This window comes from Callithrix jacchus, chromosome 6, assembly GCF_049354715.1.
Source record: "Callithrix jacchus isolate 240 chromosome 6, calJac240_pri, whole genome shotgun sequence".
NCBI lineage: Eukaryota > Metazoa > Chordata > Mammalia > Primates > Cebidae > Callithrix > Callithrix jacchus.
In genome coordinates this window covers 95,230,980-95,247,269 of record NC_133507.1, presented here as the reverse complement: position 1 = coordinate 95,247,269, position 16,290 = coordinate 95,230,980, and the positions used below count along the sequence as shown (strand labels likewise).

Sequence of the window (16,290 nt, the reverse complement as noted above, 5' to 3'; positions counted from 1 at the left end):
ACCCTGTCTCAAAAATAGAAAGTCTGGTACCTGGGGATTGTAATAGTAATTGATAGTGAGACTTGGAGCTGAATCAATCCAATTATTTGACTTGAGGTCAAATATCAGGTTTTGGCATGTTCTAGTTATATGTTCTTGAGCAATTTAATTAACCTCTCTGTGCCTTAGCTTTCTTGTATGTGAAATGAGTATAAAAATAACAATATGAGGTCAGATACACTGGCTTACACCTGTAATTCCAGCACTTTGGAAGGCTGAGGCAAGAGGATTGGTTGTTTGATGCTAGGAGTTTGTGACTATCCTGAGCAACAAAGCAAGACCTTCTCTCTACAAAGAAATTAAAAATTAGCTGAGCGTGGTGGTGTGCACCTGTAATTCTAGCTACTTAAGAGGCTGAAATTGGACTGCTGAAGCCCAAAACTTTTTGGCTGAAGGGAGCTAATCACACCACTGCACTCTAGCCTGAGTGAGACAGAATGAGACCTTGTCAAGAAAGAAAGAAAAAAGAAAAGAAAGAACAAAAAAAAGAATAAGAAGGCCCCACAGGGTTATTATGAGGATTAATTAAATTAATACATGTAAAGCGTTAGAACAGAACCTCATAAACAAGAGTTAAGTCTTATCTAATTACTCAGTTTATTCATTTATTCATTCATTCAGCAAACATACACTGACAAAAAAGAAGGGGTATAAATCAGAAACAGTAAGAGCTCAAAGGACAAAGTGCTAAATTCAACTTTGGTATGGTTAAAAAAAAAAAAAAAGCAAAAAACCTAAGAACCGTAGAAGAAAATGAAATAAAAATCACAATCTTACCACTTTACCAAACAAGGGTAGTCTTACATAAAAGGAAAACTAAAATTTTTCATGTCTAGCTTAATTTCTTTGTACTAAAACCTATGAAGTTAATGCTGGCAGACTCTATATATGTTCTCAATTTTAAGGTCTTCTCAGTAGAAATGGACTTCCTTTTTTTTTTAATAGTAAATACTCAATAACATTTATTAAAAATATTAATTCATTCCTCAAAATAAAGTATTGACAAAGCAACCTGCTGCTACTCTCTTTGAGGATTACATTACTGTTTACAAACACATCCACCACCTTTATTCATCTGAATCACACAAAAACCCAACCAAGGTGCTACAAGATGGTCCTGTTTCCTTTTTTAAAAATAATTATTATATTTATATACTATATTTGTCTTTTTCTTGTTTTATTAAAAATTCTGGGGTAATGTGCAGAACATGCAGGTTTGTTACATACCTATAAACATGCCATGGTGGTTTGCTGCATCCATCACCCCATCGAAAATACAAAAATTAGCTGGACATGGTAGTGGGTGCCTATAATCCCAGCTACTTGGGAGGCTGAGCCAGGAGAATCGCTCGCACCTGGAAGATGGAGTCTGCAGTGAGCCACGATCATGCCACTGCACTAAAACCTGGGTGATGGAGTTATACTGTCTCAAAGAAAAAATAAATAAATAAAAGAAATAAAAAAGATAACAGCGAAAAAATACTAAAAGAATGGGGAGGGCCAGGCACGGTGGCTCATACCTCCAAAAGTAATCCTAGCACTTTGGGAGGCCAAGGAGGGTGGATCACCTGAGGTCATGAGTTCAAGAACAGCCTAGCCATCATGGTGAAACCCATCTATTAAAAAAAAAAAAATTAAAAGATTAAAAAAATAAAAAGAATGTGGAGTAATACTAGTGAAGGAAGTCATTTGTTTCTAAAGCTAGGGAGAAAAGATCAACGCAGACAGCTAAATTACACAGTATTCCAAATGGGTATTCAAATGTTTAAAAAAAAAAAAAAAGTAGGTTCAATAACACAGATGTAAAATTGCTCTCCCAAGGCTTTTAGCTATTCGATGAGATAAACAGTAATCACATCAAAATATATTTTTAATTTACAAATCAAAAAGTGGTTGACCTTCAAATTATAAACTATACTTCCTTCTCTGGCTTCATCACTGTTTTATGATAAGAGCAAGAGAAGAAAACAATATTAGGAAATAGAATGAATTTCAAACCAGAGTTCATATAATTTACATATATACAAGTTCTTTTTACTTCAGCACATTTAATTTACTAACTTTCATCCACAATGGCATGGTAAGATTCCATAAGAAATGGCACTCTAACTCTACCACTAAATAGATTATTAGTGGTTATGGGCTGTGAGCTTAAGTCTTCTATATCATTCTGTTTATTTCTATGGCCTGATTCTTGTATTCATGTATAAAGTTGAGGATTTTTTTTCTTAATCAAGATTATTAATAGGATATATCACCATAAACCCTATCAAGTCAAATAGGTGTAAAATAATGGGTCTTCAAAAACACTGGTGAAAAGAGATTTAAGTAATTATGGTGGACACAAAGGTGGAAGTTATTTTAAGTATTGAGGAAATATTAAACAGATCTTTGAAATTTATTTAGTTAAAAAATAAGAATGGTTTTGAAAGAAGATGACAGCATGTGAATTAGCCAAATGTGAAAAGTGCTACGTAAGTGTAAATAGCAAGATGAGGAAAAGCAATTTGTATAATGGGAAGACTCTTGCTAAGGGTTCATGAACTCTGCATACTCGTTAACTGATGTTAACTGAGGATAAGATAAGGGTTTGTTGGAGGATGTAAGGGTTAAGAAGGTGTATTAGTCTGTTCTCACACTGCCAATAAAGACATCCATGAGACTGGATAATTTTTAAAGGAAATGGGTTTAATTTACAGTTCCACATGACTAGGGAGGCCCCAACAATCATGGTGAAAGGTGAGAGAAGAGCAAAGTCACATCTTTCACACTGCAGCAGGCAAGAGAGTGTGTGCAGGGGAACTTCCATTTATAAAATCATCAGATCTCGTGCCATTTACTATCATGAGAACATCCTGGGAAATTCAACTACCCATGAATTCAACTACCATAATTCAACTACACACCACTGAGTCACCCCTCCTATCACACATGAGAATTATGGAAGCTTCAATTCAAGATGAGATTTGGGTGGCGACACAGCCTAACCATATCAGAAGGGTGATGATGCTGATCAAGTGTTTATCTCAATCCATGGTGAATTCCACAGATTTAAGGCCCATCTAAATCCCTGCAACATAAAAGCGAGAACCAAAGTACCAATGGTGTACCATGACTGCTAAGATTTTCACCATGACTTACTTGTGGAGATCATAAAAGATGCTGTTTGTTACCTTTAATAATATATTTTCTGTGGGCACAAAACTGGTCTGTTTGGAAAAAAATTTATACACATGCATATACATATATGATATATATTCTATACACGCATATATAAGAGGAAATAGTTATGGCTAGTCTTGAGGTTTTGGAAAATGAGTTCACATTTCTATTTGTTAAAAACATATTCAGTGACTAAAAACATAAAAAGCTTCTTTCAGTCATTTGGACTCTCTAATTAATTTATGAAGAACCTTTTAGAACTCATTCTGCTTCAAAGGAAAAATTTCTGTTTACTGTTTTCAAAATGTCTCTGTCTTATTTCTCCAATTATATTGCTAAAGTTCTTCACTGGCAATGACTCTTTTACTAACTATAATATCTAGTCGAAATAAATGCCTATTGAATGAATGAATGAAGAGTTTAAACTAAAAAATTAGGTAATTATAAATCAGCATGAACTATGAACCCCCATATCAACATTTCTGTATAGCACTCATGTTATTCCTTAAATAAATCCTTAAATTCTCTATTCATGTTTTTCCTTAAAAAGAGACTATAAAGATAAGCCTTTTGTGGGAGTATATATGTAAGTAAATCTAACACAAAATTAATTGGGAGAGTTTTAATGATTCCACTTTTATTTGTTAACAATTCAGTTTCCATTTCCTTCATTTCTAATATATTTTGAAAAGTGTTGGTTTTGCTCTTATTCCTAAAAATGTAATGAAAAACAGTAACAAATTTCTTAAACTGTTACTAAAATTACAACTTTGAACTATCAATAGAGTGAACTGGCAACCAACAGAATGGGAAAAAATTTTTGCAATCTACCCATCTGACAAAGGGCTAATATCCAGAATATACAAAGAACTTAAACAAATTTACAAGAAAAAACAAACAACTCCATCAATGAGTGGGCAAAGAATATAAACAGTTTTCAAAAGAAGACATTTATGCAGCCAAGAAACATGAAAAAAAGCTCACCATCACTGATGATTACAGAAATGCAAATCAAAACCATATTGAGATACCACCTCATGCCAGTTAGAATGATAATCATTAAAAAATGAGGTGACAACAGATGCTAAAGAGGATGTGGAGAAACAGGAACTCTTTTATACTGTTGGTAGGAATGTTAATTAATTCAACCATTGTGGAAGACAGTGTGGCAATTCCTCAAGGATCTAGAAATAGAAATACCATTTGACCCAGCAATCCCATTACTGGTATATATCCAAAGGATTATAAATCATTCTATTATATAGACACATGTATACATATGTTTACTGCAGCACTGTTCACAATAGCAAAGACTTGGAACCAACCTCAATGCCCATCAATAATAGACTGGATAAAGAAAATGTGGCATATATACACCGTGGAATACTATGCAGCCATAAAAAAGGAAGAGTTCATGTACTCTGCAGGGACATGGATGAAACTAGAAACCATTCTCAGCAAACTGACACAAGAAAAGAAAACCCAAACACCATATGTTTTCACTCATAAGTGTGTGTTGAACAATGAGAACACACAGACACAGGGAGAGGAACATCACACACTGGGACCTAGGGGGTGGGGGCTAGGTGAGGAATAGCAGGCGGTGGGGGGATTGGGAAGAGCATTAGAAGAAATACCTAATGTAGACGATGGGGTAATGGATGCAGCAAACCACCACTATGGCACATGTGTACCTATGTAACAAATGATCTGCACATGTACCCCAGAATTTAAAGTATAATAAATAAATTTAAAAATAATAATAAAAATTACAACTTTGGGGCCTGCTGCAGTGGTGGCTCATGACTATAATCCCAGCATTTCACTTTGAGAAGCCAAGGTGGGCAGACCATGAAGTCAAGAGATGGAGACCATCTGGCCAACATGGTGAAACCCAGGCTCTACTAAAAGTACAAAAATTATTTTGGGCTTGGTGGCATGCACCTGTAGTCCCTACTACTCGGGAGGCTGAGCCTCCCAAGGAGAATTGCTTGAACCTGAAAGGCAGAGGTTGCAGTGAGCTGATATTGCACCACTGCACTCCAGCCTGGTAACAGAGAGAGATTCTATCTCAATAAATAAATAAATAAAATTACAACTTTATTGATTCATATTACTCTGAGAATGTACACAAAGAGTATCACAGTTCATGTTACAACAGCCTCCATTTCAGTGAGAAAACACGAATAGAAATACATATAAGAACATGCCATTTAAATACATTAAATTGTTGAGTGATAATAAAATACCATTTCAGCACTATGTTTCATACTCCCAGGAAACAATTAACAATAACCTTTAGAACAGAATCTTAAAAGTTTAGCTTTTAAGCAAATACTATTATAACAGAAAAGCTTTTTGGAGGGCTGCATTCATGCATCCTTAGGCAACAATTTGGAGTCACTAATGTTAATATTAACATGTATATCAGATGCATATCTTGAACACACACACACACACACACTCATTCTCATTCTTTCTCTCTCCCTCCCTCCCCACCTTCCCATCTTTCTCTCCTTGTCCCCATATATAGACATATAGTCATATGGAAAAAGAGTACATAGAAAATAGCAGACACTAAAAACTAGCTGTGTAATCTTACAAAATACATAAAAACCATTGAAACACTTACTTCATCAGCCACCATACACCTGAAAAAAATAAAGAAAAAATTAATTATCAAAAGGAACAGTTTTTTTTTTTAGACGGACTCTTGCTTTGTCACCAGGCTGGAGTGCAGTAGCATGATCTTGGCTCACAGCAATCTCTGCCTCCCGGGTTCAAACCATTCTCATGCCTCAGCCTCCCGAGGAGCTGGGATTAAAGGCATGTACTCTGCGCCACCACACGAAGCTAACTTTTGTATTTTCAGTAGAGGTGGGGTTTCACCATGTCGGCCAGGATGTTCTCAGTCTCCTGACCTTTGATCCACCTGCCTCAGCCTCCCAAAGTGCTGGGATTACAGGCGTGAATCACCATGCCCGGTCAAAGTGAACCATTTTTCAGGTTCTGATTAAGTAGCTTACTACAAAATAGTTTATAAATACTAAAGTAGTAAGCCAGAGACAGGTGTTTATAAGTATCAGAACATGGGCCATTGCTGATATTATATGACTCTTTAGCTGCCAAAGGCATATATGGAGAGCTTCAGATGTGCTGTTCCCACAGCTTGCCCGTGAAAATAGCTACAATGACCCTTCAAAAATGTGAGCGAATCTAGTTAGAAAAAAAAAAAAAAGAAAGAAAAAAAATCTAGTTAGAAAAATATAAATGAAAGAAATAAAAGAAAAATAAACTGGTTACTCTAGTTAGAAAAAAAAATGTGAGCAGAGTGTAAGTGACTGTACTAATGACTACCCTCCTCATCCTTAAACCTTAAGATTGGTCTTCCCTATAAATCAGAAGAATGCTGCATTAAAATTCAAGAAAATAAGTGTGAATTACATATTAGTATAAGTCAAACCTATAACTATATATGCTGTAGTACATATGCTCAGCCTACCTTTAAGCTGAACTTTGTTTCCATTATTTTGCTGAACTTTCTCTTCTCACTTCTTATTAACCTATAGAAATTAATTCTATACAATGATAATTGAAGATGGGGGCATAAACTTAAGTATTAAGTAGCAGAAAAACAAAGGGCAAAGGGAAAGAATAGCAGGCATGGTCAGGATCATTGGATGTTCCTTCAAGACAGCAAACATAATAAGGGGGAAAACCAACCTATTAACTGAGGAGATATCCAGACAACCTAAAAAAAATGCTGGAATATTATAAAAATTGGCAAGTGGCCAGGTACAATGGCTCATATCTGTTATCCCAGTGGCTCAGGAGGGTGAAATAGGAGGATAAATTGAGGCCAGGAATTGGAAGCCACACTGAGCTATGATTGTACCACTGTACTCCAGCCTGGACAACAGAGGGAGACCCTATCTCTAAAACAAAGCAAAACAAAACAAAAAGACAAAAACAAAAAAAAGGTAGAAAATAAACCGCTTTTTCTATTTTATTCTTTAGTCCCAGTGGTCTTGATATTATATAATCTTATGAGGTTTATTTGTATATAAAATAAAAATTATGGTTGGGCACGGTACCTCATGCCTGTAATCCCAGCACTTTGGGAGGCCGAGGACCTGAGGTCAGGAATTCAAGACCAGCCTGGCCAACATGGTGAAACCCCATCTATACTAAAAATACAAAAATTAGCTAGGCATCATGGCACATGCCTGTGGTCCCAGCTACTCAGGAGGCTGAGGCAGGAGAAATGCCCTTGAACCTGGGAGGCAGAGGTTGCAGTGAGCCAAGATTGTGCCACTGCACTCCAGCCTGGGCGACAGAGTAAGACTCCGATCAAAAAAAAAAAAAAGCCACCAGGTGCGGTGGCTCACGCCTGTATTCCTAACACTCCTCTTTGGAATCATGAGGCGAGTGGATCACAAGGTCAGGAGTTTGAATTCAGCCTAGCCAACATAGTGAAACCCGTCTCTACTAAAAATACAAAAAAAAAATTAGCTGGGCATGGTGGTGGGTGCCCATAATCCCAGTTACTTGAGAGGCTGAGGAGGGAGAATCGCTTGAACCCGGGAGGCAGAGGTTACAGTGAGCCGAAATTTTGCCATTGCATTTCAGTCTGGGAAACAATGGGAGACTCCATCCGTTTTTATTTTATTTGTTTATTTTTAAGATGGGGTTTCACCATGATGGCCAGGCAGGTCTTGAACACCTGATCTCAAGTGATCCACCCACCTCAGCCTCCCAAAGTGCTAGGATTACATGTGTGAGCCACTGCGCCCGGCTGAGACTCCATCTCAAAACAACAACAAAAACAAAACAAATTAAGCATTTGGAGTAAATATATTATCAAAGAATACATTAGAGTTAAATGAAAATGAAATTTCATTGTTAAAAAAAGTCAGCCTACTCAATAAATATCTTTTATAAAATTTTATTTTATTAAGACAGAGTCTCCCTCTGTCACCCAGGCTAGAGGGTAGTGGCATTATTACAGCTCACTGCAGCCTCAACCACTAGTGAGCCTTCCACCTCAGCCTCTGAAGCAGCTGGAACTACAGGTGTTTGCCACTATACACAGCTAGTTTTTTTATTTGTAGAGACAGGGTTTGATTATGTTTTTCAGGTTGGTCTAGAACTCCTGAACTTATGTAATCCACCCACCTCAGCCTCCCAAACTTCTGGGATTACAGGAGTGAGCCACTGCACCTGGCCCCAATAAACATCTTTATAAAAAAATAAAATTCAAATACTTTAATTGAAAATTAAAACATGTAAGAGAAAAAATTTTATTACATTCTCTGTAAACAAACCAAGAAAGTAGAAAACTAAAAAGCAATACTTGGAAAAACATAATTTTTTTTCCAGGAAGATTCATGTATAGATTTGAAAGCAAAATGAGTACATGAATTTTAAAGATGATCATTATTGACAGCTATATACATAGACTGGAAGATGCAATCCCTGGATTATCTCAAAGCCCAGAACAAAAAATTAAATAAATGGAAATACTGAAGGAAAAGAAAGACTTCACGATAGTCCCAGAAGACCTATTATATAAAAAATACATGTTAAAAAGAGAAGAAGCACCAGATGGAAGAGAGGCAATAATTAAGTAAACGATAAAGGAAAATTTCTCTGGGCTGACCTTTGGTGGATTAGTGAAAAGGGAAACCAAGTTTCAGAGTGGATTGAAGAGAAAAGACAAATATCTACTATGCCCTTGTAAAATTCATTAATCTTACAAACAAAGAAAAAACATATACGTGTCCAGAAAGGACAATTATCTATAAAGGGAAAAACTAGGACTGGGGCTGGACTAATCATCAACTCTAGAAGCTAGAACGCAGTGCAACAGGATCTAAACAAATTGAAAGAAAAGCGGCAGAAGTCATGAATCTATACGCAGTCAAGATACCCCCTATTTGTTATGGGATGGCAAAAAGATATTTGAGGCTATCCAAGATTACCAAAATTACACCATTAAAGCAAATCATCTCATTAAAAATACTTGAGAAAATAACCAAACAATAAAAACACCTTAACATAGATTCAAGATAGGAGAAGATGAAAAGGGAATCTGGTAAACAATGAAGCTTGATACGTGAGAATTTAATGACCATATATACTCTAAATAAAAGACTCTAGAAACAGGAGGGAAATGATCCAAAAATCTGAATGTGCAAAACTGAAGGGAAGTAAGGAAATGGGAAGCTGAAGTTATTCTAAAGCAAAATAGATGATATTTTAGTCAGGACAGTAGATGAGATCACCTAGAAAGGAAGAGTATAGAGACAAGGGAAAAGAAAAAGAGCTTTTCAGTGGGTATAGAGTTTCAGATTTACTAGATGAAAAAGTTGCAGAGATTTGTTACTTAATAAAGTATACACAGTTAACACTACTGTACTGTAAATTTAAAATGGTTAAGATAGTAAATTTTACATCGTGTTTTTTTAACCACAAGGGAAAAAAGCCTTGAAGCACTACAACGAGAGGTCAAGAAAGGGGAAGAATCCAGTAAAAGAGAATGAGAAGGAATGTCCAGTTACATAGAAAGATACTAAGCTGGGTATAGTGGCTTATGTCCATAATTCCAGTGCTTTTGGAGTCTGAGCCAGGAGGATTGCTTGAAAGGGAAGGAGTTTGAGATCAGCCTCGACAACATAGCATGACCCTGTCTCTACAAAAAAAAAAAAAAAAAAAAAAATTACACTCTTCACAGAAACAGAAAAAACAGTCCTAAAATTTATATGGAACCACAAAGACCCAGAATAGTCAAAGCCATCCTGAGCAAAAAGAACAAAACTAAGACAGATGGATCATGAGGTCAAGAGATCAAGACCATCTTGGTCAACATGGTGAAACCCTGTCTCTACTAAAAATACAAAAAAAATTAGCTGGGCATGGTGGCCCGTACCTGTAATCCCAGCTACTCAGGAGGCTGAGGCAGGAGAAGTGCTTGAACCCAGGAGGCGGAGGTTGCGGTGAGCCAAGATCGCGCCATTGCACTCCAGCCTGAGTAACAAGAGCGAAACTCTGTCTCAAAAAAAAAAAAAAAACAAAACTAGAGGAATCACATTACCTGACTTTAAATTATACTACAGAGCTATAGTCACCAGCAAGGTATTAGCATAAATACAGACACATAGACCAAAATAACAGAATAAAGAACCCAGAAACAAATCCATACATCTACAGAGAACTCATTTTCAACAAAGGTGTCAAAAACATATACTGGGAGAAATGACAGTCTCTTCAATACATCATGCTTGGAAAACTGGGTATTTGCATGCAGAAGAATGAAACCAGACCCCTATCTTTCACCATATACAAAAATCAAATCAAAATGGATTAAACACTTAAATCTAAAACCTCAAACCATGAAACTACTACAAGAAAACACTGAGGAGATGCTCCAGGACACAAGAATGGGCAAAGATTTATTTTCTTCCTTTTTTTCTTTTTCCTGGAGACAGAGTTTCACCCTGTCACCCAGGCTGGAGTGCAGTGTCACGATCTTGGCTCACTATGACCTCTGCCTCCTGGGTTCAAGGATTCTCGTGCTTCAGCTTCCCAAGTAGCTAGGACTACAGGTGTGTACTACCACGCCTGTCTAATTTTTGTATTTGTAGTAGAGATGAAGTTTCACCATTTTTCATCCCAAAGTGCCAGGTCTCAAACTCCTAACCTCAAATCATCTGCCTCCCTCAGCCTCCCGAAGTGCTGGGATTGCAGGGGTGAGCCACTGCGCCTGCACAGGCAAAGGTTTCTTGAGTAATATCTGGAAAATGCAGACAACCAAAGAAAATGAACAGATGGGATCACATCAAGTTAAGAAGTTTCTGCACACAAAAGGAAACAATTCACAAAGTAAAAAGACAACCCATAGAATGGGATAAAATATTTGTACACTATCTATCTGAAAAGGGATTAATAACCAGAATAAAGAAGCTCAAAAAAATCTTCGGGAAAAAATGTAACAATCCAATTTTTTTTTTGAGATGGAGTTTTACTCTCTTGTTGCCCAGGCTGGAGTGCAATGGCCTGATCTCAGCTCACTGCAACCTCCGCCTCCCAGGTTCAAGCGATTCGCCTGCCTCAGCCTCCCAAGTAGCTGGGATTACAGACATGTGCCACCACAGCCATCTAATTCTGTATTTTTAGTAGAGACAGGGTTTCTCCTTGTTGGTCAGGCTGGTCTCGAACTCCCAACCTCAGGTGATCTGCCTGCCTCAGCATCCCAAAGTGCTGGGATTACAGGCGTGAGCCACCATACCTGGCCAATCCAATTTTTTAAATGGACAAAAGATCTGAATAGATATTTGTCAAAAGAAGACATATAAAGGGCAAACAGTTATATGAAAACGTGCTCAACATCATTATCATCATAAAAATGCAAATAAAAACTATAATGAGGTATCATCTCAACCCAGTTAAAATGAAAGACAACAACAAATGCTGACAAGGATATGAAAAAAGGGGAACATCTATACACTGTTGGTGGGAATGTAAATTAGTATAGCTGCTATGGGGAACAATTTGGAGGTTCCTCATAAAAACTAAAAATAGAGCTACTATATGATCCTGCAATCCCACTGCTAGGTATATATCCAAAGGAAAGGAAATCAGTATATCAAAGAGATATGTGCACTCCCATGTTTATTGCAGCATTATTAAAAAATAGCCAAGATTTGGAAACAACCTATATGTCCATCAACAGATGAAGAGATAAAGAAAATGTGGTACATATACACAATGAAGTACTATTCAGTCATAAAAAAGAATGAGATCCTGTCATTTGCAACAACAAGGGTGGAACATTATGTTAAGCAAAATAAGCCAGGCACAGAAAGACAAACTTTTCATGTTCTCATTTATGTGTGGGAACCCAAAATCAAGACAATTGAACTCATGGAGATAGAAAATAGAATGATGGTTACCAGAGGCAGGGAAGGGTAGTGGTGGGGTTGGGGGAAAGTGGGGATGGTTAATAGGTAAATAAAAATGAAAGAATGAATAAGATTCAACAGCACAATGGGGTGACTATAGTCAATAATAATTTTTTTTTTTTTTTTTTAGGAAGGGAGGAAGGGAGGGAGGAAGGGAGGGAGGGAGGGAGGGAGAGAGGGAGGGAGGGAGAGAAGGGAAGGAAGGAAATCGAGCAATGAGAGAGACATTGCCGACCTGGATCTAGAGGTCTACAAGTTAATTTTTTTTTTCTTTTTTTGAGAGAAGCAAAGAAAAAAAAAGGAGTGAAAAAGAGGAAGAAAGAGGAAGAAAAAGAGGGAGAGAGAATGGAAATGTTGCTTTATTCTAAAAAAAAAATGGGTATTAATAATGGCCAATCAATGTTTCATTTAAACCTATGAGTAGGTGTGATGTGGTATTGACAAGAATGTATATTTTGTGTATTTAAAGTGGAGAGCTCTATAAATATTTATTAAGTTTACTTGTTCCGGATCTGAGTTCGAGTCCTGGATATCCTTATTAATTTTCTGTCTCATTGAGTCTAAGTCTCTATGTATCTGGGTGTTAGGATCATTAGCTCTTCTTGTTGCATTGATCGTTTTACCAATATATCTTTGTTGCTTTAAGATCTATTTTATCAGATACGAGAATTGCAACTCCTGCTTTTTATTTATTCATTTATTTTTGCTCTCTATTTGGTTGGTAAATCTTTCTCCATCCCTTTGTTTTGAGTCTTTGTGTATCCTTGCATGTGAAATGGGTCTGGATGTAGCATACTGCTGGGTTTTGGCTGTATCTTTTGATTGAGGGATTTAGTCGATTTAAATTTAGGATTACTGCCATTTGATGTTAACTGGCTGTTTTATCCATTCGTTGATGTAAGTTCTTCTTTATGTTGATGCTCTTTACTTTTTGGTATATTGTTAGAAAGGCTAATACTGGTTGTTTCTTTCTATGTGTAATGCCTCTTTCAGAAGCTCTTGTAAAGCAGGCCTGGTGGTAATAAAATCTCTGAGTACTTGCTTGTTCATAAAAGACTTTATTTTTCCTTCAGTTGTCAAGCTTAGTTTGGCTGGATATGAAATTCTGGGCTGAACGTTCCGTTCTTTAAGGATGTGGAATATTGGCCCCCACTCTCTTCTGGCTTGTAGAGTTTCTGCTGAGAGATCTGCTGTAAGTCTGATAGGCTTCCCTTTGTAATTAACCTGACCTTTCTCTCTGGCTGCCCTTAGTATTTTCTCCTTCGTTTCAACCCTGGTGAATCTAACGATTATGTGCCTTGGGGTTGCTCTTCTTGAGGAATATCTTTGTGGTGTTCTCTGTATTACCTGGGGTTGAATATTGTCCTGCTTTGCTGGTTTAGGAAAATTTTGCTGAATAATATCCTGAAGAATATTTTCCAGCTTGGATTCATTCTCTCTGTCACCTTCAGGTACACCTATCAAATGTAAATTTGGTCTTTTCACATAGTCGCACATTTCTTGGAGACTTTGCTCATTCCTTTTTATCCTTTGTTCTCTAATCTTCTCTTCTCGTTTTATTTCATTAAGTTGGACTTCGACCTCTGATATCCTTTCTTCTGCTTGAACAATTCCAGTGTTTAAATCTGTGCATACTTCTCGGAGTTCCTGCATTGTATTCTTCCATTAATTCCATTAATTCACTTATACTCCTCTCTAAGTTGTCTATTCTCATTAGGATTTCGTCAAACTTTTTTTCAAAGTTCTTAGTTTCTTTACACTGGGCTACAACATGTTCTTTTAACTCACAGAAGTTTCTTATTATCCATCTTCTGAAGCCTGATTCTGCTAATGGGATGTGCTCGTTCTCCACCAAGCCTTGTTCCCTTGTTGATGAGGAACTGTGATCCTCTTTAGAGGGAGAGCGAGGCATTCTGATTTTGAGTATTTTTAGCCTTTTTACGCTGGTTTCTTCCCATCATTGTAAATTTATCCACCTGTCGTCTTTGTAATTACCAACTTTCAAATTAGGTCTCTGAGTGGACGTCCAAGTTGTTAATTCCCAGGGCTGAAATATGAGCAACACAGCGGCATTAAGACTGATGGTGCTTTTCTGCCCTGGAATCTCCAGTCTGGCTTCCTTCTTGAGTCTATAATAGGCGACTCTGCCTTCCCGGAGCTCCAAACATTGGTCAGAAGGGGAACCAGTCCCGTTTACTCTGCACAGAGAGCTGCCGCACCAAGCTGCTGGCGAAACCGCTGCGCAGGCCACAAAAGTCATACTGGCGACCCGTGGAGCTCCTCCATTGGGAATCTTCTGCTCCGTGAGTGACCAAAATTTGTCTGAAAGTGTGGCGTCCTCTCGTTCTCTGAGCTTTCAATGGGAGCTGCAATCCCGAAATGTTAGCGATCAGCCATCTTGGATCGTTCTCTCAGTCAATAATAATTTAATTGTATATTTAAAAATAATTAAAAGAGTATAATTGGATTTATACAGGATAAATGCTTGAGGTGATACATCTGTTTATTATGCACTGTATGCCTGTATCAAAATACGTACCCCATAAATATATATATACCTACTTCATACCCACAGAAACTAAAACTAAAAAATTTAAAACAAAATTTAAAAATATTAGCCAGGTATGTTACCCATGCCTGTAGTCTAAGCTACTCGGGAGGCTGAGGCAGGAGGATCCCTTGAGCCCAGGAGGTTGAGTCTATAGTGAGCTATTATTATCATGCTACTGTGCTCCAGCCTGGGCAACAGAGTGAGACAGTATCTCAAAACAACAACAACAACAACCTGAGAGACTGGACAAAGTGGCTCATGACTATAATCTCAGCATTTTGGGAGGCTGAGGTAGGAGGATCACTTGAATGCAGGAATTTGAGACAGGCCTGGGCAACTTAGTGAGACCTCCTCTCCACTAAAAAGAAATAGAAAAAGTTCGCCACATGTGGTGGTATGCATCTCTAGCCCCAGTTGCTCAGGAGACTGGGGTAGGAGAAATGCTTGAGCCCAGGAGGTTTAATCTGCAGTGAGCCATGATCATACCACTGCACTTCGGCCTCGGCAACAGAGCCAGACCCTGTCTAAAAAAAAACAAAACAAACCTTTTATTGTCACTTTAGGATTGGTGTGTCCTGTTAAAGAAATAAGAAAGATTTCTATTATAAAGATGGCACTTGAACATGCTCATGTACTTCCTCTCCTCCTTAAAACTTCCCTTTAACCAAAAATCTTTCTTAGTTTCTTCAGGCAAGAACCTAGTTCTAATTTAAGTTATTTTAGAAGGAGGGCTACTAAAAGTAACTATTGTTTCCATTGGTAACTCTGATCATATGCTAGGGATACAGTGTGCTTCCTTGCCTGCTTTCTGCTACACTCTAGAAATGCCCTGTTTGCTGTGCTTTCAATAACATACACTATTCTGCTGCTTTACAGTCCTATATCAAGAAGAATGTTGAAAGTTACCATGTAACCCTTTCTCTTACGTCTCCTCCCCCAAAACATATACATGGAGGAGACATACATACAATAGGGTTATTGTCTGCATATGTAGCAGAAGTGGCTGTTTCCCCATCTTGCACATCTATGCATTTCATATTTTCGGAGAACTGCAGCAATAAGGATCATGTCCATTTGCTCTCCACATTTTACATGCCTGTTCTCAATTTCATCTACTAGCTTCTGATTCTTGTGTTCCACTGTAAGGGTGTCAAGCCTTATGCTGCACATTTCATTGCATCTTTTTCCCCTTACGCTTTTTTTTCTCCTCCTGTGAACAAACAAAAACCGTTTCTTTTGACATGTTTTTTACTGACCAGTTATCCTTGGATTGCTGTGTAAACTGGTTTTCATATACCTATCCAACCAATTAAAGTATTTTTCCTAAGTGATGACAACCACCTAATCACACTGTGTTTGGTGCACTTGTTTAATCTTTGGCTTGTCATAGTTGCTTTGGTTGGCTGTTTCATGTCCAGAGTGTGACTGTGATGATAGTATGATTTGCAAATGGACTATGGCTAGGTTAGAAGATGATTCTGGAGAAGATATGGGTTTTAAAAGATATTTCATTGGTTTACTTGAATGGCCATATATGTACATGGACCAACAGTAAAAAGACACAATAGGGTATACAGT

General features: G+C 37.5%; 1 protein-coding gene across 11 annotated transcripts in view; it reads right to left on the bottom strand.

Moving 5' to 3' along the window:
- Positions 1-16,290, bottom strand: part of ZRANB3 (zinc finger RANBP2-type containing 3) — a 309,784-nt gene that overhangs the window by 177,064 nt on the left and 116,430 nt on the right. For 8 of the 11 annotated variants that reach the window (XM_008998974.6, XM_035305048.3, XM_078327919.1 and 5 more), the window contains exon 3: positions 5,834-5,852. The exons of the other annotated variants lie outside the window; for them this stretch is intronic. In XM_008998974.6, the coding sequence (XP_008997222.4) occupies positions 5,834-5,852 (19 nt within the window). The remainder of the gene's footprint in view (positions 1-5,833; positions 5,853-16,290) is intronic. 11 annotated transcript variants of the gene reach the window in all.